General features: G+C 47.1%; 1 protein-coding gene across 1 annotated transcript in view; it reads right to left on the bottom strand.

The window, feature by feature from the left end:
• KIF13B (kinesin family member 13B) overlaps positions 1–26,241 on the bottom strand; it is a 375,782-nt gene that overhangs the window by 138,068 nt on the left and 211,473 nt on the right. Inside the window, exons 17-21 of the mRNA XM_040348102.1 lie at positions 17,666–17,876; positions 12,323–12,485; positions 10,803–10,952; positions 7,281–7,430; positions 4,310–4,438 (exon numbers count right to left, since the gene is read on the bottom strand). Of these exons, the coding sequence (XP_040204036.1) occupies positions 4,310–4,438; positions 7,281–7,430; positions 10,803–10,952; positions 12,323–12,485; positions 17,666–17,876 (803 nt within the window). The remainder of the gene's footprint in view (positions 1–4,309; positions 4,439–7,280; positions 7,431–10,802; positions 10,953–12,322; positions 12,486–17,665; positions 17,877–26,241) is intronic.

The following is a 26,241-nucleotide window of genomic DNA, read 5'->3' as shown; positions in this document are numbered from 1 at the left end:
TGCAGTTCACCCTGGCACGCTGTCACTCAACTTCTGGGCCACATCCTGACTGATGGCAGCCCATCCTTGCATAATCAATGCTTGGAGTTTGTCAGAATGTGTTTTTTTTGTTCACCGCCTCTTGAGGATTGACCACAAGTTCTCAATGGGATTAAGGTCTGGGGAGTTTAATGGCCATGGACCCAAAATGTCCACGTTTTGTTCCCCAAGCCACTTAGTTATCACTTTGGCCTTATGGCAAAGGTGTTCCATCATGGCAAGGTGTTCCATCATGGCAAGGTGCTCCATCATGGCAAGGTGCTCCATCATGGCAAGGTGCTCCATCATGCTGGAAAAGTCAGTGGCCCAGATTCAGAGAGCAAGGCGCACATTACGCCGCCGTAGAGTAACCGCCGTAGACTACGCCAACGCAGCGCAGAGAGGCAAGCATTGAATTCAGCAAGCCAGTGCTCCCAACGCTGCGCCAGCATGGCGTGGGTTTCGAAGGCATACACCGGCGTAGGTGGAAGTGGGCGTGACCCATGCAAATGAGGCGTGACCCCATGCAAATGATGGGCCGAGCGCCAGACAGGTACATATCGCGAAACAAATTGTGGGAAAATAGGCCTAATTTCACACTCTCGGCGCTTATGGGGCTATAGGTATTTACAACTCTGCAAATAAAATTATCTATGTCCTATGGCTAGGATATGGATAAAGCAGCTGCTCAAAATAAAACAAAACATGTATACATAGTAAAATAGTGATAAAAATAACGATAAAAATCATCAAAAGTCTCTATCAATAAAATACAGCAGCGCTAGTGATCAGAACACAGTTCAAATCCGAACTTTGAATGTGAATGAGTGATCGGATTTGAACTGTGTTCTGATCACTAGCGCTGCTGTATTTTATTAATAGAGACTTTTGATGATTTTTATCATTATTTTTATCACTATTTTACTATGTATACAGACACATATAAACGAACTGCACATGCGCATACACCCCCCCCCCCCGCGCCTGCTCACAACCACGCCGGCACAACTGCCTAAGCTACGCCGGATCACTGCGTATGCCGTGAACGTAACGTACGCCCAGCCAGACACACGTCCAACGCACAATACGCCGGCTTGTGTTCCCTAGTGCAGACCTGAGCATGTCTGTTGCCGGGTTGCACCTCCTTTATGGGGAATAACTTTACGCCGGACGTACAACTTATGCGCATCTAGCATAGCATGCGCCGAGCACGTTCGTGAATCGCCGTATTACCCTCATTTGCATGTTTGAATGGCTAATCAATGGGAGCGGCACCATGCACCCAGCCTAAATGTGCGCCCACGCTACGGCGGCGTAAGCAAGATAAGTCGACAGGGTGTAGCCTGTTTTTAGGCGCATGTCTGTTCTTGGGTGTGGCGCACACATACGACGGCGCACATTTGCACTTACGCCGGCGTAACTTGTTATACGTCGGCGTAAGTGCTTTGTGAATCTGGGCCATTGTTTATCACTTGGATGGATCTTGGATGGTTGGGAGAAGTTGCTCTCGGAGGATGTTTTTTTTTTAAGATACTTTATTCATGGCTGTGTTTGGCTGACATTTGTCCCCTATTTATAAAAATCATCATTTTTTTTTTCAAAAAAATTACTCAGAACCCCCAAACACTGTATATGCTTTTAAGCAGACACTCTAGGGAATAAAATGGTGGTCGGTGCAACTTTTTATGTCACACAGTATTTGCGCAGCAATTTTTCAATCGCTTTTTTTTTTTTTTTTGGAAAGAAACCGTTTCATGAATAAAAGAAACCAAAAACAAAAAAAACACTAAAGTTAGCCCGATTCTGTTGTACAATGTGAAAGATGATGTTACGCAGTAAAACAGATACCCAATATGTCACACTTTACAATTGCGCACAGACGGACCTCCCGTCGCTCCAGTCCGCACCACGCACCCTCCCTCCGGTCGCCAGCTCACTCACTCACCCCTGTGCCAACAGGTGGAGGTGGCGGCAGCTTCCCGCCCTTAGTTTTCTCTGTGTCCCGACTCCGTTGGTTGGGCTTCTTATGTATCTACTCAGCCGTATGTCTCCTCCTCCTTCCTCCCCATAGGCCAATAGGGTGGCTTGTCTTTACAGCCAAATCGGGAAACAGGTCTCACGACCTCCTTTCTGAGTGGACGGGAGAAAAATCAGTGTGAAAATAGCGTATATTCATTTGCTATTGTCACACAACTGGGTGGGCTCAGGGCGCAGTGCTCCGTGCTCCAAGCCCACCATTTTTTAAGCCTCTGGCTCTAATTCCAGGTTTAAAAAAAAACATTTCAACTTCCCACATTGGCACATAGATAGGGGGGGACGGCTGTCACTTAGTACTACACAAGCCTATACACCAGTACTCTACACAGGTACTTACTACTACACGAGCCTGTACACTGGTACTTACTACTACACGAGCCTGTACACTGGTACTTACTACTACATGAGCCTGTACACTGGTACTTACTACTACATGAGCCTGTACACTCTACTATACACAGGTACTTACTACTACATGAACCTGTACACTCTACTATACACAGGTACTTACTACTACATGAACCTGTACACTGCACTGTACACCGGTACTTACTACTACATGAGCCTGTACACTGCACTGTACACCGGTACTTACTACTACATGAACCTGTACACTGTACTATACACCGGTACTTACTACTACATGAGCATGTACACTGCACTGTACACCGGTACTTACTACTACATGAGCATGTACACTGCACTGTACACAGGTACTTACTACTACATGAACCTGTACACTGTACTATACACCGGTACTTACTACTACATGAGCCTGTACACTGTACTATACACAGGTACTTACTACTACATGAGCCTGTACACTGTACTATACACAGGTACTTACTACTACATGAGCCTGTACACTGTACTATACACAGGTACTTACTACTACATGAGCCTGTACACTGTACTATACACCGGTACTTACTACTACATGAACCTGTACACTGCACTATACACAGGTACTTACTACTACATGAGCCTGTACACTGTACTATACACCGGTACTTACTACTACATGAACCTGTACACTGCACTATACACAGGTACTTACTACTACATGAGCCTGTACACTGTACTATACACCGGTACTTACTACTACATGAGCCTGTACACTGCACTATACACAGGTACTTACTACTACATGAGCCTGTACACTGTACTATACACAGGTACTTACTACTACATGAACCTGTACACTGCACTGTACACCGGTACTTACTACTACATGAGCCTGTACACTGTACTATACACAGGTACTTACTACTACATGAGCCTGTACACTGTACTATACACAGGTACTTACTACTACATGAACCTGTACACTGCGCTATACACAGGTACTTACTACTACATGAGCATGTACACTGGGCAGCACAGTGGCTAAGTGGTTAGTACTTCTGCCTAGCAGCACTAAGGTCGTCGGTTCGAATCCCAGACACAGCACTACCTGCATGGAGTTTGCATGTTCTCCCTGTGTGGGGGGTTTACTTAAAACGGTGTTCAAACCACACATGTGAGGTATCGCCGCGATCGTTAGAGCGAGAGCAATAATTCTAGCCCTAGACCTCCTCTGTAACTCAAAACATGCAACCTGTAGATTTTTTTAAACGTCGCCTATGGAGATTTTAAAGGGTAAAAGTTTGTCGGCATTCCACGAGCGGACGCAATTTTGAAGCGTGACATGTTGGGTATGAATTTACTCGGCGTAACATTATCTTTCATAATATTAAAAAAAATGGGGGATAACTTTACTGTTGTCTTATTTTTTTAATTAAAAAAAAGTGTAATTTTTTCCCAAAAAAGTGCGCTTGTAAGACCGCTGCGCAAATACGGCGTGACAGAAAGTATTGCAACGATCGCCATTTTATTCTCTAGGGTGTTAGGATAAAAAATATATATAATGTTTGGGGGTTCTAATTTGAGGGAAGAAGATGGCAGTGAAAATAGTGAAAAATGACATTAGAATTGCCGTTTAACTTGTAATGCTTAACTTGTAATACCAACGGCCACCACCAGATGGCGCCAGCTCACATCTGGTGGTAATAACTTGTAATACCAACGGCTCACCACCAGATGGTGCCAGCTCACCTTCCAAGCCAAGTCGCCAGGACACTATTTCTAGTCGCCATGGCGACCGGGATTTGTCGATCCCTGAATAAAGTACCTGTAATAATAATATTACACTGCACTATACACAGGAGTTCACCATTACATGAGATTGTACACTACATTATACACAGGTACTTACCATACAGACCAGTTTGTGCTCCTGAGATTTACTGTCAGTGGAGGTGTCCAATCCATCCTCACCACCGCCAATCCTGTCATCGATGTCTCCGCTGACTCTGACAACCTCCACATGCAGACGTCCTGCAATCTAGAAACACAAATAATATAAATGAACAAAAAATAAAAATGCAACTACTCGAGCGGTAATCTCACATCAGAAAACGGTCATAATGAAAAGGATAGAAAGGTTGTCATTGGAGCAGAACCCTGTGCAATACGCAATATACATGAAGAAAACGGATCTGTGTGAACGGTTTAAGGCAGCGATATCGGTTTTTATTCTGTTCAGTTACTTTTGATGTAGTATGGAAATGCCGGGTGAGCGACAACACCTTCTCTACAAAGCTGGACATACACTGGGCAGCAGGCCGGGCACCAGGGGGTTAAAATATTTTTGAATCACAAAACGTAAACATTTTTTTGGATAGGGTTGTAGAGTGGGCAGGATAAATCTGCAGTCTGTTTTTTTTGCTCTCTGCATCTCATTAGGGAGATTTCACTTACGTTCCTGTAGACCAGTGGCCTTCAAAACATAGCCCCTGGGCTTCATGCAGCCCTTTGCTTGCCTTTATCTTGCCCCTGGGGCACCATTCCTTCCACTGATATAAATGATGGAGCGCTACTCATCTTGTTGGCACCAACGGTGGGGCACTACTCATCCCGTTGGCACCTACGGTGGGGCACTATTCCTGCCATTGGCACCTACGGTGGGGCACTACTCCTGCCATTGGCACCTACGGTGGGGCACTACGCCTGCCATTGGCACCTACAGTGGGGCACTACGCCTGCCATTGGCACCTACGGTGGGGCACTACGCCTGCCATTGGCACCAACGGTGGGGCACTACGCCTGCCATTGGCACCTACGGTGGGGCACTACGCCTGCCATTGGCACCTACGGTGGGGCACTACGCATGCCATTGGCACCTACGGTGGGGCACTACGCCTGCCATTGGCACCTACGGTGGGGCACTACGCCTGCCATTGGCACCTACGGTGGGGCACTATGCCTCCCATTGGCACCTACGGTGGGGCACTATGCCTCCCATTGGCACCTACGGTGGGGCACTATGCCTCCCATTGGCACCTACGGTGGGGCACTATGCCTCCCATTTTCACCTACGGTGGGGCACTATGCCTCCCATTTTCACCTACGGTGGGGCACTATGCCTCCCATTTTCACCTACGGTGGGGCACTATGCCTCCCATTTTCACCTACGGTGGGGCACTATGCCTCACATTGGCACCTACGGTGGGGCACTATTCCTCCCATTGGCACCTACGGTGGGGCACTATTCCTCCCACTGGCACCTACGGTGGGGCACTATTCCTCCCACTGGCACCTACGGTGGGGCACTATTCCTCCCACTGGCACCTACGGTGGGGCACTATTCCTGCCACTGGCACCTACGGTGGGGCACTATTCCTCTCTGATATAAATGATGGGGTACTATTCTTCCCACTGATACCAATGATGGGGTACTATTCCCTCTACTGATAAAAATGAGGAGGCACCATTCCTCCCACTGGGGCACTTATGTGTACAGCCCAAGCGGCTGCATGCTTTAGTTTAGGTGGGCAGTCGGGGGCAGTAAAACTGTATTAACCACCCGTTTTTAGCCCCCTTCCCAAATAAGTGAGCCTCTCTCCAATTACATCAGTCTCCTTCACAAAACTTTATTGTTCCAGGCCATACAATCTTAGACCGAGGCCGCTTCTGATTGGATGCTGCGGCCGTTCTGCTGACAATTTTCCATCTGGCTCCTTGATTATTGGATAAAAGGATGTCAGGTGTAAGGGTGTAGACAGGGCCACCCACTGGGGTAGATTCAAAGAGCAATTGCGTCTGTGTAACCATAGTTACACAGCGCAATTGCTTACCGGCTCCTTATGCCGTCATATCTTAGGCTGCATTCTTACGCAGGCCGCTAGGTGGCGTTCCCGTTGTGGTCAGTGTATAGTATGCAAATTGCATACTAATGCCGATTCACAACCCTACGCGAGCCCTGCGTACGCAGTTTACGTCGTTTGCCTACGTCGGTTTTTGCGTAAGGCTGCCCCTGCTATTAGCAGGGGCAGCCAATGCTACGTATACCCGTCGTTCCCGCGTCGCGAAATTTGAAATTTACGTCGTTTGCGCAAGTGAATCGTGAACGGCGCTGGACGCCATTCACGTTCACTTTGAAGCAAATGACGTCCTTGCGATGTCATCTACCGCAATGCACGTCGGGAAAGTTTCCAGACGGAGCATGCGCACTACGCTCGGCGCGGGAACGTGCCTAATTTAAATGATCCACGCCCCCTACGGGGTCATTTAAATTGCGCGCGCTTACGCCGGGCATTTTGCCGGAGCGCCCACGCAATTTACGGAGCTACTGCTCCGTGAATCAAGGGTAGCGCAGGTAATTTGCAGAGGCGCAGCGGCAAAACGGTGCGCTGCGCCTCCGTAAAAACTGCGCAAAGCTACCTGAATCTACCCCACTGTTTAGGAACCAACCGAAATACGCTCAGTGTATGGGCTTGGACATGTTTCCCCTTAATTAAAGGAATTGAGCAGCAACGTTCTTTCGTATAGTGGGTACAAAGTGAGAATTTATCACACAGGTTATGTATATCGATCTCTCTATACACACACACACACACACAAACACACAAACACACAAACACACAAACACACAAACACACAAACACACAAACACACAAACACACACCCCTAAATATCTACCCCTTAAAGGATCTGAACATAAAAAGGCTCACCAGATCCACGTAAGGATGTATAGAAATTCATTGCCATTTAAAGTATCAGCTAAATAGTGCCTATAGCAAGTTCTTGAATAAAAGAAAGCAAATAAAGCCACGGGTGAGGCAGACATCAGGGTCCACAATACAGAGAAGGGGGGTAAATTCCCCACAAATCCAGAGCACACAAACCTCTCCCTTCTGATTGATGATGGGGACGGCATATTGCAGCTTCACGTCATGGAACAAGGACTCCAGGAATACGTTGGCTACTCCGATGAGGCTGTGGTTCTCCTGCTCGTCATAGAAAGGATCTGCGCGCCGGAAATACCCCTGGCTTACCTACAGAGAAGGAAAAGGTGCCGCGTTATCTTTCAGAGACTAGACCAGTTATGGTGAGAAGGACCTAAAGATGGTGATAACCCTCCAACCCAATCAGTGCAAAGCTAAAGTAAAGGTTTCCTGGGACAGAAGGTATTCACATGTCCCACTCCATCATACAGTGATGAAAATAAGTATTTGAACACCCTGCTATTTTGCAAGTTCTCCTACTTGGAAATCATGGAGGGGTCTGAAATTGTCATCGTAGGCGCATGTCCACTGTGAGAGACATAATCAAAAAAAAAAATTCCAGAAATCACAATGTATGATTTTTTTTAACTATTTATTTGTATGATACAGCTGCAAATAAGTATTTGAACACCTGAGAAAATCAATGTTAATATTTGGTACAGTAGCCTTTGTTTGCAATTACAGAGGTCAGACGTTTCTTGTAGTTTTTCACCAGGTTTGCACACACTGGAGGAGGGATTTTGGCCCACTCCTCCACACAGATCTTCTCTAGATCAGTCAGGTTTCTGGGCTGTCGCTGAGAAACACGGAGTTTGAGCTCCCTCCAAAGATTCTCTATTGGGTTTAGGTCTGGAGACTGGCTAGGCCACGCCAGAACCTTGATATGCTTCTTACAGAGCCACTCCTTGGTTATCCTGGCTGTGTGCTTCGGGTCATTGTCATGTTGGAAGACCCAGCCTCGACCCATCTTCAAAGCTCTAACTGAGGGAAGGAGGTTGTTGCCCAAAATCTCGCAATACATGGCCCCGGTCATCCTCTCCTTAATACAGTGCAGTCGCCCTGTCCCATGTGCAGAAAAACACCCCCAAAGCATGATGCTACCACCCCCATGCTTCACAGTAGGGATGGTGTTCTTGGGATGGTACTCATCATTCTTCTTCCTCCAAACACGGTTAGTGGAATTATGACCAAAAAGTTCTATTTTGGTCTCATCTGACCATCCAAATGGTCATTGGCAAACTTAAGACGGGCCTTGACATGTGCTGGTTTAAGCAGGGGAACCTTCCGTGCCATGCATGATTTCAAACCATGACGTCTTAGTGTATTACCAACAGTAACCTTGGAAACGGTGGTCCCAGCTCTTTTCAGGTCATTGACCAGCTCCTCCCATGTAGTCCTGGGCTGATTTCTCACCTTTCTTAGGATCATTGAGACCCCACGAGGTGAGATTTTGCATGGAGCCCCAGTCCGAGGGAGATTGACAGTCATGTTTAGCTTCTTCCATTTTCTAATGATTGCTCCAACAGTGGACCTTTTTTCACCAAGCTGCTTGGCAATTTCCCCGTAGCCCTTTCCAGCCTTGTGGAGGTGTACAATTTTGTCTCTAGTGTCTTTGGACAGCTCTTTGGTCTTGTCCATGTTAGTAGTTGGATTCTTACTGATTGTATGGGGTGGACAGGTGTCTTTATGCAGCTAATGACCTCAAACAGGTTCATCTAATTTAGGATAATAAATGGAGTGGAGGTGGACATTTTAAAGGCAGACTAACAGGACTTTGAGGGTCAGAATTCTAGCTGATAGACAGGTGTTCAAATACTTATTTGCAGCTGTATCATACAAATAAATAGTTAAAAAATCATAAATTGTGATTTCTGGAATTTTTTTTTTTGATTATGTCTCTCACAGTGGACATGCACCTACGATGACAATTTCAGACCCCTCCATGATTTCCAAGTGGGAGAACTTGCAAAATAGCAGGGTGTTCAAATACTTATTTTCCTCACTGTATATCCCAAAAATAAGAGTGGGCGGAGCCATGCAATTCTTTCTCCATCATCTAGAAGCACATCCAGAATGGCTTGTGTATAATGCAAATCTAGCCCATTATAGAGATTTTTTCCTCAAGCTGCATACAGCGGTTTCATACTTTCAGGCAGTCGCCAGTGTGATGTATGGAAACAATGGCTGCTATGAGGAAGGGTTTGGGACCCGATGAGAGATTATAACCATATGGTTAGAATTTGTATTGCTAGATCTGTTTAATAGGTGCAGAAAAACATCTGTTGATCCTGCCAATCTCCCTCTCACCTAGTCCCCTGTGACTCCATAGCTAATCAAGGGACAGCTCTCCTGATCGGTGCAGCTTCAAACTACCCAGTGCACCCCACAGCATCCGTGTCCCCTTTCCCTAGTGCACCCCACAGCATCCGTGTCCCCTTTCCCTAGTGCACCCCACAGCATCCGTGTCCCCTTTCCCTAGTGCACCCCACAGCATCCGTGTCCCCTTTCCCTAGTGCACCCCACAGCACCCCAGGTCCCTCCCGCTGCACCCCAGGTCCCTCCATCTGCACTCCACAGCACCCCAGGTCCCTCCCTCTGCACTCCACAGCACCCCAGGTCCCTCCCTCTGCACTCCACAGCACCCCAGGTCCCTCCCTCTGCACTCCACAGCACCCCAGGTCCCTCCCTCTGCACTCCACAGCACCCCAGGTCCCTCCCTCTGCACTCCACAGCACCCCAGGTCCCACCCCTCATGCACTCCACAGCACCCCAGGTCCCACCCCTCATGCACTCCACAGCACCCCAGGTCCCACCCCTCATGCACTCCACAGCATCCCAGGTCCCACCCCTCATGCACTCCACAGCATCCCAGGTCCCACCCCTCATGCACTCCACAGCATCCCAGGTCCCACCCCTCATGCACTCCACAGCATCCCAGGTCCCACCCCTCATGCACTCCACAGCATCCCAGGTCCCACCCCTCATGCACTCCACAGCATCCCAGGTCCCACCCCTCATGCACTCCACAGCATCCCAGGTCCCACCCCTCATGCACTCCACAGCATCCCAGGTCCCACCCCTCATGCACTCCACAGCATCCCAGGTCCCACCCCTCATGCACTCCACAGCATCCCAGGTCCCACCCCTCATGCACTCCACAGCATCCCAGGTCCCACCCCTCATGCACTCCACAGCATTCCAGGTCCCACCCCTCATGCACTCCACAGCATCCCGCCCCCCCCCCCTGCACTCCACAGCATCCCGGGTCGCCCAGAGCATCCCATGTCACCCAGTGCACCCCAGAGCATACTGCATCAACTAATGACCTCAAAGTATTCTGTATCAGCCAGTGCACGCATGAGCATCCTGTGTCACCTATTGCAACCCGGTGAATGCTTCTCTAATCGCCAAGACTGTATATCCCTCAGTTGATATAGACCCCGGTCCCTGACAGACCAAAATCTTGGGAGCCGACAACTTTCTGTGATCTATGCTGTACGGTTATCAGTTACATTATTCCCAGATATCTCTGAACTACAGAACCTATAAAAAGAATGGGTAGTTTCCCAAATTAAGCCATCACAACTGAGTGTGATCTTCAGAACATGAAAAACAAAGATAAGGAAGAGTAGTGCCACTTACAGGATTGTCCTCCTCCTCACAAGCCTTCCATTCCTGATACAGTTCTCTGATGTCCACCAGACGGTTCTCCAGCTTCTCCAGGGACCAGATCTGTTTGCCTTTTCCTTTCCGCCTCACCTGGATGGCCGGTTCACTGAGCACCTCGCCCCGCTGCAGAACATAAGAAATGGTACAAACCTGACATCAACTTCTCCACTTTTAACATTAACCATCTCTGACCAACATATGCATCACTCCTGTTTAACTGAAACACAGAACTAAAGTTTTACCATTCACTTTCAGTGCCACCTGCAGGTGAACTCTGGTAGTGCAGAACTTACATTCAGATATGATGCTTAACCAAACAATTAAAAGAGAGTTTAAGAAGTTAACTTCTGAGCTAAAACCTTAGGACTAAGTTGTCCTTGAACGAAAGGTGTGTTAGTGGCACGCTGGACCAACCATAGTAGGATAGGGCTTTAAATCAGAATTTTAGAGGCACCTCTCTGGCTCTATCAGACTTGTGTATCTGACTCTGTTGGCTCTACCTGACCTATGTAACCCAGGGATCCGATTTGACCCAGTGCACCCCAGAGCACCACCCCATTGCCCCCCCCAAGAGCACCACGTGTCACCCCAGTGCACCACGGAGCATCCCACGTCACCTCAGTGCACCCCAAAGCATCACGTGTCCCCCCCCCCAGAGCACCCCGGGTCACCCAAGAGCATCACGTTTCACCCCAGAGCATTCCGTGTGCCCCTAGAGCACCCCAGAGCTTTCCATGTCACCCCAGAGCATCCCATGTCACCCCAGAGCATCCCTTGTCGCCCCAAAGCACCATAGAGCATCCTGTGTCACCCAGTGCACCAGTGTCCCCAGTACACCCCAGAGCATCACGTGTGACCCCAGTTCACCCCATGTCCCCAGTGCACCCCAGGTCACTACAGTGCACCCCAGAGCATCCTGGGCTACACCAGAGCATCCTGTGTCAGCCAGAGCACCCTGATGAATGCTCCTCAAATTGTCTGGGCTCTTTCCCCTTTTCTTTATGGCTGGAGGCCAGATTTATACTCGCCACACAAGGTTTCTCTGCCAGGAATGTGGAACAAGACATGCATTCCTTCGGGCAGCCATCCATCTCAGAGATGGAGATAAGAGAATTGCTCTCCAGGGTGCTGAATGGGCAACCCGTCTTTTACAACCAACTAGTCAGGCAATATTGCTAAAACAGAACTTCTCTTCAATAAAGATGACCCATCATAAATGCATACCCAATTGACCTTGCAGATGCCATCAGTGGTAGCCATGTATTGCTCTTGACAGTTTCACTTTTAATAATAATGAATTTAAAAAAGAAGCTGCCTACAAAACAGGCTTTATTTTGTATTCTGCAAACACTGAAACAAGAGTGCGTTGATTGGCTGCTCTAGGTGACTGCTCCACTTTTTGCTCTAATTGCTGCAATTCAACCCCCAACAAGTGTCTGGTGTAATGCAGCTCCCATAGGCCATAGCAGGGTTCACACCGGGGGGAGGCTCACCTTCCTGTTGGCGTTGAGGCTGGAGGACGGGATCTGCAGGGTGACTTTGTACTCCGTCCTCTTGTCCATCTCATCGGCAATGTAATTGGCCTCCTGGACGTACAGATTGGCCTTGGCGATTTGTTCCCTGAGCTTCATGAAACTATGATGCAGCATCACTTCCCTGTAATAAAACATATAAAACACAACAAATAGTGAAAGGCCAGACATAAAGATCACTTTAACTCTGCGTTTCTCAACTGGGGTTCCTTGAGCAATTCCTGCCTCTCCGATAAGTTCCCACCGACACCAATGACCTGTTTAGACATCTGTAAGGGGGGTGGGGGATTCTTTCTACTGACCATGAGGCTCCATTCACACGTGTGCGTCTTGTCATGCAACTTTGGACACCAAAGTTGCATGACAAGTCGTTCCCAATGTTTTCCAGTCATATATGTGCGACTTAAAGTGGCAGAAACTTCAAAGTAGTTCATGTACTACTTTGGACTGACTTTCATGCAACTTAGACTGCCATAGACTTCAATGCTAACCCTCAAAAGTTGCATGAAAGTCTTAGCTAAATGTTATAAAATGCAACGGTTATACATTATCACTGGTCAAAGCCAAAGTCGCATCAAAGTTGCACCCATCCACAATTGCAGCAAAGTTGCACTCCAAAGTCTGGAGTGGTACAAATGTGATGGGAGCCTAAATTTAAAGTGACACTATAGGTACACTTTTTTATTTTAAATAACAAACATGTCATACTTACCTCCACTGTGCAGTTCACTTTGCACAGAATGGCCCCGATCCACGTCTTCTGGGGTCCCCAAGGCGGCTCTCGCGATTCCTCCCCACAAGGGCTAACCCCCTCTGGGAGAGTCTCTTCTGAGGGGGTTACCTTGCAGGTACGCTCCCATGTCATACAATCGGCGTCCATAGCCGCTGATTGTATGATTGGGCTCTGCCCGTGTCATTGGATTGTATTGACAGCAGCGGGAGCCAATGGCTGCGCTGCTATCAATCAATCCAATGAAGAGCTGATCAGGCATGGGGAAAATGATGTGGGATCGCGCCCTCGAAAATTCGGGGCTCAGGTAAGTAAAACGGAGGCTGGGGGGGGGGGGGGCGGTGACTGCAAGGTGTTTATTCACCTTAACTACTTTCCACCTTTCAGGAACATCCCTCAGAAGGAGGGGGAACCACGCCCGATTTCCCGCGCAGTCCCGATGCACTCGTGTCACCCGGACACGGTGCATCTCAGATCAGCACACAGAGCCGGTTGCTAGGCAATCGGCTCTCTTCTCCTCACACAGAAGTTGGCGGTGAGGAGAGGAGAGTGGATCACTGCAGCCCGGCTGGTGATCAGTGAGTACGAGCCGTTTTTTACTCACTGATCACCAGCCCAGTGTCCCCACAATGTAAAACACACACAGTAAACACACATGTCCCCAAACACACGTCCCAATGATCATTTGCACACATATGTCCGTGATCACCTGCGCACATCTGTACCTGATCATTTGCGTACATCTGTCCGTGATATATATATATATAATTATTTTTTAATTGCAATTATTTAATATGCAATTATTAAAAAATAATAAAATTCTATATATCTTTATCCATCAATAGGGATGGAGGCCTATGGCTGTTGATCATACGCCTCATGCAAAGTCCCAACCTTATCCCCCCTTTTTTTACAAATTAGATTTTATTGGATTTCTTTTAAAATAGAATAATGAAAATATATATTTTTTCCCGCAATTTTTTTTAAAAAAAAATGGAGTCATAAATAAATACTACCAAAAGAAAGCTCTATTTGTGGGAACAAAATTATAAAAATTTAATTTGGGTACAGTGTAGCACGACCGCGCAATTGTCATTGAAAGTGCAAGAGCACGGAAAGCTGAAAATTGGTCTGGGAACGAAGGGAGCGAAAGTGCCCAGTATTGATGTGGTTAATGCATAGGATGGCGGCGACACATGCTTTGATTTTTTTCTTTTTTTTATGTGCGATTCGATCAAATCTACAAACAGCCATAACTCCCCTTCTGATCGATTAAGACTCAATTTTGATAGTAGTCTGAGTCAATCAGGCATGGCGTGAAGTTAATTATTTTGCATCAATTGGTAGCACTAATACACTTTGTTCCGGAATACGATCGTACGGTAATTGGAATGATCAGATGATGAGAATGCATGGCATCAACACAGATGTGATCAATTACTTATGATCATAAGCATTTTGATCACCAATTGAATCCGATTTCTCCCTGTGTGGCACACCGATGGAATGGGCGGTTGACTGCAGATCAATTATTCCCATTGGAAGAGATCAATCACAAAAGGAATTGATCATTTATCAAAGTTTGTATGGCCACCATAAGAAGTATCCTTCCCATTGACCATCATATTAATGTGCACCATGAGCTGTAGAGTACTTATTGGCCGGGGTTCCCCGAAATCTGAACGTTATTTCAAGAGTTAAAGAGACTGGCTGCTTTGAAGAATTCCAGGTATGGATATTTTTACATAGTTACATTGGTCCGGTGAGGGCAAATTCTATCCAACTCTTTATATCAGGGGTCTCAAACTGGCGGCCCTCCAGCTGTTGTGAAACTACAAGTCCCATGAGGCATTGCAAGGCTGACGGTTACAAGCATGATGGGACTTGTAGTTCCACAACAGATGGAGGGCCACCAGTTTGAGACCCCTGCTCTATATACACCATACTTGGCCAATCCCCCTTGAAATCACCAGTTATCTCCACTTGCTTCTGGGTCCTGTGCTAAGAAACTGCCTTGCTGCGTGGTGAACACAAGAGGTCGGAGGCTCAGCACCGGCACCATTTAGAGGATACTATGCGTTTTCCGGATGAATGCAAAGCGTTCTCTGATTGGACGAGGTGGAGAGATGGAGTGGTGATGGTGAGAATGTCTAACAGAAGTGACGTTCCGTCGCCGCCATCTTGCTACACCCCAGAAGTGGACATCTTGTTACACCCACCGCAGTTTTGCATTTTTAGTATATTTTAAATATATCCTTGAAAATTTGTTGTTATATCCATTCAATAAGTGCAAAAAATACGAGTTGATCCTGCCAAAAATATGTGTGGCCCATTACTTTGTGTGCCATCTGCCTTCATCGTTATCAATTACATTGTTCTAGGCTATCTATGAAGACTACAAAACCCCTCCTGTTAATGTTATGGAGAAGATGAGGGGGGAAGGGGGAGATTTTCGGTGCTCCTGCCCTAGAGTGAGTGTAGGCAATCTAGGACAAAACTGGCACAGTTGGAAAAAAAGAAGAAAAAAAAAAAGAGAAGCAACGTGGGGAAAAAAAAAAAAAAAGAAAGAAAACAAATGCAGTCCCCAGGTCTAAGGTACAATAAATTACATTTTTGTTTTGGGGTTTGATATCACTTTATAATGATTGTAGGTGGATTGCTCCACTCTGTCAGTGCATCTCAATCCATCTGCTCAAGCTGTCTGAAAACTTAGCCGTCTTTATAGAGTTTCATTAATCTGATCTCATCAGAAATGCTGTCCATACCCCGATACACACATAGAGGAAAGCATCTACATAACAATACGTGGAACATGCATGTAGCGCCACCTCCTGGAGTAATTAAGAATTCTGACTGTTCTTTATATTTTTCCTTTACGCCGGGGGTCCCCTAACCATCAGCCTCTCTGTAGCCGGGCCACGAAGGCTGTTCTACCACATGTGTGGCGGGCGAGTGGCATCATCTCTCATCACCCTCATCACTGCAGTTCCACCCTTAAAGCTGCAGGGCGATCTGTTATATGCAGCCATGGGGAGCATGCAGATGACATCTCTCGCTGCCCACTCTCACTCTGGGACCCAGCCAATGCGCATGTGCCAGTTTCTAGCTCGGACACTGAAAAGCTGGGGTGAGACGGCCAGAATCCTCTTTCTTTGTGGTCACTGTTGCCTGCCACCAAATTGCTTTTACATTTAAAAAGGGACAAGCTGCTTCTGGTATTTTTTTGGTCGCAGGCAACAGTGGGATGCTTCAGCTGGTGACAAAATAGTGACAATCCACATCTAGTGGTAGGTAATGTGGCAAGTGACAAGCTGCATCTGGGGGCAGGTGACGTGGCAAGCTACATCTGGCGGCAGGTGATGTGTCAAGTGACAAGCTACATCTGGCGGCGGGTGAAGTGGCAAGTGACAAGCTACATCTAGCGGCAGGTGATGTTTCCACTGACAATCTCCATCTGGCGGCGGGTGACGTGGCAAGTGACAAGCTACATCTGGCGGCGGGTGACGTGGCAAGTGACAAGCTACATCTGGTGGCAGGTGACGTGGCAAGTGACAAGCTACATCTGGTGGCAGGTGACGTGTCAAGTGACAAGCTACATCTGGCAGCAGGTGACGTGTCAAGTGACAAGCTACATCTGGCAGCAGGTGATGTGTCAAGTGACAAGCTACATCTGGTGGCAGGTGATGTGTCAAGTGACAAGATGCATCTGGTGGCGGGTGGCGTGGCAAGTGACAAGATGCATCTGGTGGCGCGTGGCAAGTGACAAGCTACATCTGGCGGCAGGTGATGTGTCAAGTGACAAACTACATCTGGCGGCAGGTGACGTGTCAAGTGACAAGCTACATATGGTGTCAGGTGACGTGGCAAGCTGCATATGGCGGCGGGTGGCGTGGCAAGTGACAAGCTGCATCTGGTGGCGGGTGGCAAGTGACAAGCTACATCTGGCAGCAGGTGACGTGTCAAGTGACAAGCTACATCTGGTGGCAGGTGACGTGGCAAGTGACAAGCTGCATCTGGTGACGGTTGACAAGAAAAGTGACAAGCCACATCTGTTGGTGGTTGACGTGACAAGTGACTCTCAGGGCTCCCACTGATTCTGCATTATGGCGAGTTGAACCATTTAAATTTATATTACAATGTAATAATATAAATGATATATTTCAATTATCCTGACATCATATCAACCATGGTATTGGAATTATTGACACGCCAACACCAGTCATTGCCCTGACAAAATGACTGAAAAAAAAAAACATATTCAATCCCACCCCCAAGGGCTTTGGCATAATTGTCTACCACACAGCCGGTCCCAAAAAGATTGGGGACCGCCGCTTTTTGCCAATTTAATAAATTAATCCTGCTTGGTTAAAAAAAAAAAAAAAAAGAAAGAAGAAAGAGAATGATGACTGTATAGGGAAGTGCAAGGGTAATAAAAAGCAATATTTAAATATTACACGGATAGATGTATACATGGAAATCACGATGCAAATACACATTCCTATACTGAAAAGCAAAAGTTTCCATTACTTCCAATAGCAAACCTTTCTTCCCTTTTAGTCAGGTTGGCGTCTCACCTCTCTTCCGTCCATTGTTTGATGCGTTGCTGGGCGTTGGGGGAGCCGAAGGAGAACCTGTCCATGCTGCGATAATGCTGCTTCTCTGGGGACAGCCTCCTCCGGAGCTGCTCCAACTCATGTTCATACATCAGTCTCTGGCGTTCCAGTGCAGTGCGCTTTTCTTCTTCATGCTGCTGCTCCAGAGTCTGCAGAATGGACTGCATGGGGTCTGTAAGAACGACATCACAAGACCACTCAGATTAGTGATAATTAAAGGGTAAATTCATTAAGAAATAAACATTTGAGTTAACATAACTCATGCAGCATTTATCTCAAAAGTAGCTAATTCATTAAAAAAAATGCACTATTTGCCAAATACGTTAATTTATGTTTTGTTGTACGAAAAGGAAAGGATAGGGGGTCTCCAAGGTCTACTCCTGTCAATGGACGCTGAAAAAGCTTTTGACAGGGTAGACTGGGGATTCATGATGGAATTTTTTTTTTTTTTAGGTTTTGTGATATTTATCAGTTGAATTTTGCGTTAACTTTGTCTTTTTTTCACAATTTGTTTTTTACATGCATGCCAACACTGCACCAGAGGAAGAAAAAAAATGCACACATAAATAAATACTATGAAAACATTTGGTGCTTTTTCATTCATAAAACAAATCTCCCTCTGGTAAAATATTACCATTTATTTTCATTCCTGAGCTCACGGCAAAAGATTTCCACACTGATACATTGTATCCACTTCAAGTATATATATGTTGCGGCTGTGAGGTGGTTTTCCATCATGGCTGAAGCCATCAGCCATAACCCCGGTATTTTTTATTTATTGTTTCAGTCAGTGATGCTCGGTTTCATAAAAGCGGTCCATGCAGTTAATTTGTCGCTGGAGCGGTTTTAAAAAAGGAGTGGGAGGGGTTTCTCAGGCTCATCGTTCTTGCTGGCGAGCCCAGGAAATGATTTGACAGTTAGTACAGATAGAGCTGAAGAGAGACCAGATTGTGTCTGATCACCTCTATGATTGAGGAGGCCCGGAGCAACGTCATTATGTCACTTCCGGTTCAGGGCGAAATTAAAGGATGTCCTCCTGTAGTCACACTGACTACATCTGTGGGGATGACACTGGAACATCTCACCAGACAAAACCGACTTCTCTTTCGATTTCTCATTCATCAAGTCGCTAAGACTCGGACCAGAGTTGATTGCACTTAATGCATAAGTAAAGGTTTGTTTAAAATATACACACATACATACATACATACACACATACATATATATATATATATATATATATATATATATATATATATATATATATATACACATATACACACATACATACACACACACACATATACACATACACATACACACACATATACATATATATATATTTCCCTGCTCGGTGCAGTTGGTTTTGCACAGAGTGGCCTGGTGTGCTCATCTCTGCCATGTCTTTATGGACCTTGCTTTGTGCTCTGGTGCACAGTCATGTTGGAACAGGAAGGGGCCATCCCCAAACTGTTCCCACAAATTTGGGAGCATAAAATTGTCCCGAATGTCTTGGTACGCTGACGCCTTAAGAGTTCACTTAAACTGGAAAAGAGGACCCCACAATCAGGAGAGTGTCAGTGTTTGTAAGTCACCACATGCCTATAGTTATAGAAAAAAACGTGGATTACCCCCTCAAGGGTGGGACTTTTAAAGTGACACAAACACATAAATTGTAGAAAAATATATAACAATTTTATTTAAATAAGTCAAATCGGGACATCAAAAAGTGTCCTAAAGAGGATAAAAGCCACATGCAAGTGGTATACAGATCCTATTTCGTAAAACAATTAAACAGACATAAGACCAAAAATAGTCCAACCCGACAGCCGTTTCCCTCTGCATTTCCAAATAATCTTAATCACTTGAGCTGTACATAATGTTAAAGTTGTAATGTAATGTATGTAAATATCTCTTTTCTAATAGACATGTAACTTTCTGACACAATGATCGTCTGTAATACCCCTTGAAGAAGGATCACAGATACCGAAACGGCTGTCGGGTTGGACTATTTTTGGTCTTATGTCTGTTTAATTTTTTTACGAAATAGGATCTGTATACCACTTGCATGTGGCTTTTATCCTATTTAGAACACTTTTTGATGTCCGGATTTGCCTTATTTAAATAAAATTGTTATATATTTTTCTACAATTTATGTGTTTGTGTCACTTTAAAAGTCCCACCCTTGAGGGGGTATTCCACGTTTTTTTCTTCACTTAAACTGGGGTGTCAAGCCCAACCCCTGACATTCAACCCCACACCACAATCCCCCTCCACCAAAACTTTACAATTGGCACAATACAGTCAGGTACCTTTCTCTTGGCAACCGTCAAACCCTGAGGCCCCGTACACACGACAGAGTTTCTCGGCAGAATTCAGCGAGAAACTCGGTCAGAGCCGGATTCTGCCGAGAAACTCTGTCGTGTGTACACTTTCGGCCCGATGGAGCCACCGAGGAACTCGTCGAGAAAAAAGGGATTTTTAATACAGCTTACCTGTAAAATCCTTTTCTTGGAGTACATCACGGGACACAGAGCGGCATATTCATTACTATATGGGTTATATGGAGTACCTTCAGGTGTTGACACTGGCAATCTCAAACAGGAAATGCCCCTCCCTATATAACCCCCTCCCATAGGAGGAGTACCTCAGTTTTGTAGCAAGCAGTATGCCTCCCAAAATGGTCCCCAAAAAGAGGGGTGGGAGCTCATTATTCATTACTATATGGGATGTCCCAAAGCAATGCTCACAATGAGGGGAGGGAGAACATCTCCAAGACAAAAGGATTTAATTTAGAGAAATACTCAAATCATAATAAATCCAACTTAGTTGAGAAAAATAATCTTAAATTTTAAATTTAACTCAAAAAAGAGGAGCCCCCGGAATCCGAGGGTCTCAAACTGCAGCCTGCAGCACTGCCTGCCCAAAGGCTGTATCAGACTTCCTTCTTACGTCCAACTGGTAGAATTTTGTAAACGTGTGGACAGAAGACCAGGTTGCCGCCTTGCAAACTTGAGCCATAGAGATCTGGTGGTGTGCTGCCCAGGAGGCGCCCATGGCCCTAGTAGAATGAGCCTTTAATGATACTGGAGGAGGCAACCCGTTCAAGTCGTAGGCCTGAGTGATTAATTGCTTAATCCACCTAGAAATGGTGGACTTTGCAGCTGCCTGCCCCTTCTTGGGCCCATCCGGTAATATGAACAGCACATCTGTTTTCCGGATCTTCTTTGTAGCTTTAAGATAGGCCTTCATGGCCCTGACGATATCCAAGGTATGCAGCAACCCTTCCTTTCTGGAAGTAGGTTTAGGGAAGAAGGATGGTAATACCAAATCCTGGTTCAAATGAAAACTGGATACAACCTTCGGTAGGAAGGAAGGATGAGGGCGGAGAACGACCCTGTCCTTATGAAAAATAAGATATGGTTCCTTACAGGATAAGGCCGCCAGTTCCGATACTCTTCTTGCGGAAACTATGGCGACCAAAAATACTAACTTTCTTGTCAGTAAAACCAAAGGAATTTCAGCCAACGGCTCAAACGGTTGTTTCTGTAAACTTGACAGAACAAGGTTTAAATCCCACGGGCAAAGCGGGGATTTAACTGGAGGTTTAATACGTAAGACCCCTTGAAGGAAGGTCTTAACCAGCGAGTGGGTGGCCAGCGGCCGCTGAAACCACACTGACAGAGCAGAAATCTGTCCTTTGATTGTGCTTAATGCCAATCCTTTATCCACTCCTAGCTGGAGAAAACTTAATACTCTATCGATGGTAAATTTGCGAGAAAGCCATCGCTTGGACTCACACCAGCCTACATAGGCCTTCCAGACCCTGTAATAAATCACCCTAGAGACCGGTTTCCTGGCTCTGATTAGGGTAGAGATTACTTTCTGAGACAGACCTCTACCCCTGAGAATCAGGGATTCAGCTTCCAGGCCGTCAAATTTAGATGCCGTAAGGCAGGGTGGAGGATCGGACCTTGCGATAGCAGGTCTGGCCGTAGAGGAAGAGTCCAAGGGTCTCCCACTACCATCCTTAAGATTAGTGAGTACCATGCCCTTCTGGGCCATGCTGGAGCTACCAGGATGACTGGTATGTGCTCCACCCGGATCCTGCGCAGCAGGCGGGGTAGTAACTGGAGCGGGGGAAACGCATAAAGAAGTTTGAACCGATGCCAAGGGCAAACCAACGCATCGGTTCCGCAGGCCATCGGATCCCTTGAGCGGGACATGAACCTGTCTAGCTTCTTGTTGAGTCTCGATGCCATGATATCCACGTCCGGCACTCCCCATCTTTGGCAGAGTGCTTGAAAGATTTGTGGATGCAGAGACCATTCCCCCGGCAAAAGAGTCTGGCGGCTTAAGAAGTCCGCCTGAAAGTTGTCCACTCCTGGAATGAATATTGCCGATATGCAGGGCACATGAGCCTCTGCCCATAGGAGAATCAAGCTCACCTCTCTCTGAGCGGCTTGACTCCTGGTTCCCCCTTGGTGATTTATGTATGCCACGGCCGTGGCATTGTCTGATTGAATTCTCACCGGGAACCCCTGCAATTTTGACGTCCAAGCCCTGAGGGCTAGTCGAGCAGCTCTGAGCTCCAAGATGTTGATGGGCAACTGCTTCTCTGGCGTTGCCCAAGTACCTTGGCGAGTGCAACCATCCAAAATTGCTCCCCAGCCCGTCAGGCTGGCGTCTGTGGTCACTATCTTCCAAGCCACTGGGCTGAAAGACTTCCCCTTCAGTAGATTCTGAGGGTCTAACCACCAACACAGACTTTGTCGGACTCTTGATGAGAGCGGCAACGGGATATCCAAGGCCTGTGGCCTTCTGCTCCATGCTGACAGGATGGCTGCCTGCAGGATGCGAGTGTGGCTCTGGGCGTATGGTACCGCCTCGAATGTGGCCACCATCTTGCCTAGTAACCTCATACATAGGCGAATAGTCGGTTCCTTCTTGCTTAGAACCAGTAGGATTAATTCCTTGATGGCTTTGACCTTCCTCAGAGGTAGAAACACTCTTTGTTGTTCTGTGTCTAATCTCATGCCGAGATATTCCAACTGCCTTGTGGGCAGGAAAGCTGACTTTTCTCGATTTAGGACCCAGCCGAACTTCTCGAGGTATTGGACCGTGAGGGCCACTGCTCGCTCCAAGCCGGGAGACGAGTGATCTATGACTAGGAGGTCGTCCAGGTATGCTAGGATCGTGACCCCTTGGATCCTTAGTTTGGCTAGGATTGGAGCTAGGACCTTCGTGAACACCCGGGGGGCCGTAGCCAACCCGAAGGGAAGCGCCACGAATTGGAAGTGACGCAAAGACACCATGAAGCGTAGATATTTTTGATGTGGCTGATAAATTGGAAGATGAAGGTAGGCATCCTTTATGTCTATGGACGCCATGAAGTCGTCCTTTTGGAGTGTGGTAGCTGCTGACCGCACGGATTCCATCCGAAATGAGCGGATCTTTAGGTATGTATTTACCATCTTTAGGTCCAAAATTGGCCTGACATCTCCATTGGACTTCGGGATGATGAATAGGTTGGAGTAGAAACCTAGCCCCTGTTCCAGGACTGGTACCTCTACTATTACTTCCTGGGAAAGTAGATGATTTAATGCCGACATTAATGCGGCTCCTTTCTCCGGATCGTTTGGAATCCTCGACTCCTGGAAATGAAGAGGAGGAAACCTTAGGAAATCTAATTTGTAGCCCGTGGCCACGGAAGACCGTACCCACTCGTCGGGAATGCTGGCTTCCCAAACCTCTGAAAAGAGTCGCAGCCTTCCCCCCACCTTCGTGGGTGGGGGCGTCCCTTCATAAGGTCGGCTTGGGGGCTGGTTTTGCTGGTTTGCGAACCCACTGCTTTCTGCCTCTAGCAGCCTGTCCTTGTGATTTGCTGTTGAAGCCGAAGTTTGCTTTCGCAGGAGGCCGTCGATACTGTTTGGCATTAGAGGGCCCCTGCCCAGGGGAGTACTGTCGTTTAAACGCAGGCCCCTGAAACTTCCTCTTAGTTGGCAAGAGAGTACTTTTGCCATTTGAAATGGTTTGAATGTATTTATCTAGGTCTTCTCCGAAGAGTCGTCCTCCATGGAAGAGGAACCCTACCAGGAGCTTCTTGCATGGGGGCTCGGCCTCCCAGCCTTTTAACCATAAGAGTCTTCTCATATGGATAAGGGATAACGATAAACGTGACGCTTGCTGGATAGAATCCTTAATTGCGTCTACTGTAAAACATATGGCCCTAGGGACATCCGAAAATTCTTCTGCCTGCTGGGCAGGAATAAGTTTAAGCATCTGCTTAACTTGATCCAATAATGCTTGAGCAACCCCAATCGCAGCCACGGCTGGCTGTACTACTGCCCCTGCAGTAGTGAAGGAGTTCCTAAGTAGTGCTTCCAAGCGTTTATCAACTGGATCCTTGAATACCTGTATGTTTTCTACAGGGCATGTTAATGATTTGTTAATACATGAGATGGCTGCGTCCACTGCAGGAGTAGCCCATTTCTTGGAAAATTTATCTTCCATAGGATATAGGGCAGAGAATCTTTTAGGTGGTAAGAAGATTTTATCTGGCTTGTTCCAATCTTGGAACAAAACTCCCTCTAGTAGAGGGTGGATCGGAAATACTGCATTGCTTTGAGGCGCCCTCAGTGAGCCCAAAGCTGAAACCGTAGACACCTGGAGATCTGGTACTGGCAAGTTGAATGCATTATGGACCAAGTCCGTTAAGGCTTGAATCCACCAGCTCTCCCCTTGGGAGACTGCTCCAGACTCCTCTGTATCCGGATCTTCGATCCCTGAACCTACTTGGTCCTTGTCCAAGAGGTCGTCCAATTCCCATGAGGAAAGGACCCCCTCTTCTGAGGGTCCGCGCTCGGGCGACGGAGATCTAATCCGTTTACTGCCCCGCATAGCTGTGGCTATCATTTTTCCCATTCTTTTCTCCATCTCTCTTAAAGAGGTGAGTAATACCTTGTCCGTGACCATCTTAGGGTTGGACTGACCCGCGCCAGCTCCAGCCCCAGATCCCGATGGCCCCAAGGCTCCCTGTGGGGAAAGCAGCGGCATAACTTTGTCCGAGACCTCAGACTCTCTGGGGGAATCCCCACCTCTTGTACCCTCTGACCCGGATGCCATGGTACAATACCGAGGTACACCTGCTACCTATTGGTATTTGGAACTATAAAAGTTAATTGCCCAAACACCTGTTTGGGGGATAAAAAATGCTTCCTCTCCCCTAGATGACTTTTCTTTTTTTTTCTTTTTTTTCGTTTTTGTTTCAAATCCAGGAAAGAAAAAACATTCTGTCCCCCTGAGTAGTATTGCAAAGAAAAACTATGAGATGGAAAAGAAACAGCCTATTTCTAGGCTTGAAAAACAGTCTTCTGAAGACTGCAATATCCTTTCTGGCCACTGTGTGTCCTCGGCGCCCCGTGCTGCCGCTCTGGTCTTTCTTCCTCAGTTCCAAAGTATTGAATGGAACAAACAAGGAAGGGCCGCCCCTTCCTTAAGCCACTGACCCGCCCTTCCCCCCCCAGCAATCTCAAACAGGAAATGCCCCTCCCGACAGGGGGGGGGGGGTTTTGGGAGGAAGGGACCTCTCTGTTCCAGCAAACTGCAGCCTGGAACCATGAGGAGGTCAGCGTTTTGCCTGCTTTGCAGGCTCTGAGGAGGAAGACTGAATGGAGCATCGCCTGGAGGCTTGCAGGTAAGCACAGCTCTCTGACACACACATATATTTTTATATCACACAGGCCCCACTCAATGCTTTTCCAACACTACAAGGGAGGTCACATCTTATGGGGAATAATACATATAGAGCCATCCTATCTTTATGATATGTGACTAGTTTGCCAGATGCAGTGCATAACTTTAGGCATGTCCCCTGTGACCCCCCAGAAAAAAACCTGCTAAGAACCAAGTTCCGCAAGTTTTCCCCTCACTTACCTGCTCCATGCCGCAGGACTTTGCCAAGCAAGAGGCCCAATCTTCCCCCATCTCCGTGGGGATGTCTAGACCTTCAGGCCCTGGGTTCCTATGAAGGATCCACTGTCCTGGGCCCATATAGCACCCTGGCAACAGAAAACATTAGGCACCCAAAGGTTTCTAAGTTCTGGGCCCAGGGTCCAGCTCTCTAGAAAGAAAAGCATTATGGGCTATACCCCAAGGGTTTGGGGTCCGGTTACTGACCACTTTAGCGCTGAGGCTTTTTTGGACAGAACCGGTAGCTCACCTAATCCCAAGGATGCGGAGGCAAGCTAAACCATGACTAACACCTAAGACACTGGCGTAAAAACTGAGGTACTCCTCCTATGGGAGGGGGTTATATAGGGAGGGGCATTTCCTGTTTGAGATTGCCAGTGTCAACACCTGAAGGTACTCCATATAACCCATATAGTAATGAATATGCCGCTCTGTGTCCCGTGATGTACGATAAAGAAATAGAGAACATGTTCTCTATTTCCTCGTTGTTCTATGGGAGAACTCGGCCCGCCGAGCTCCTCGGCGGCTTCAGGGCTGAACTCGCGGAGGAACTCGATGTGTTTGGC

Source organism: Rana temporaria, chromosome 4 (genome assembly GCF_905171775.1).
Source record: "Rana temporaria chromosome 4, aRanTem1.1, whole genome shotgun sequence".
Classification (NCBI taxonomy): domain Eukaryota; kingdom Metazoa; phylum Chordata; class Amphibia; order Anura; family Ranidae; genus Rana; species Rana temporaria.
Note: the sequence above shows the minus strand (reverse complement) of the source record. Positions and strands in the feature narration are given on the sequence as shown.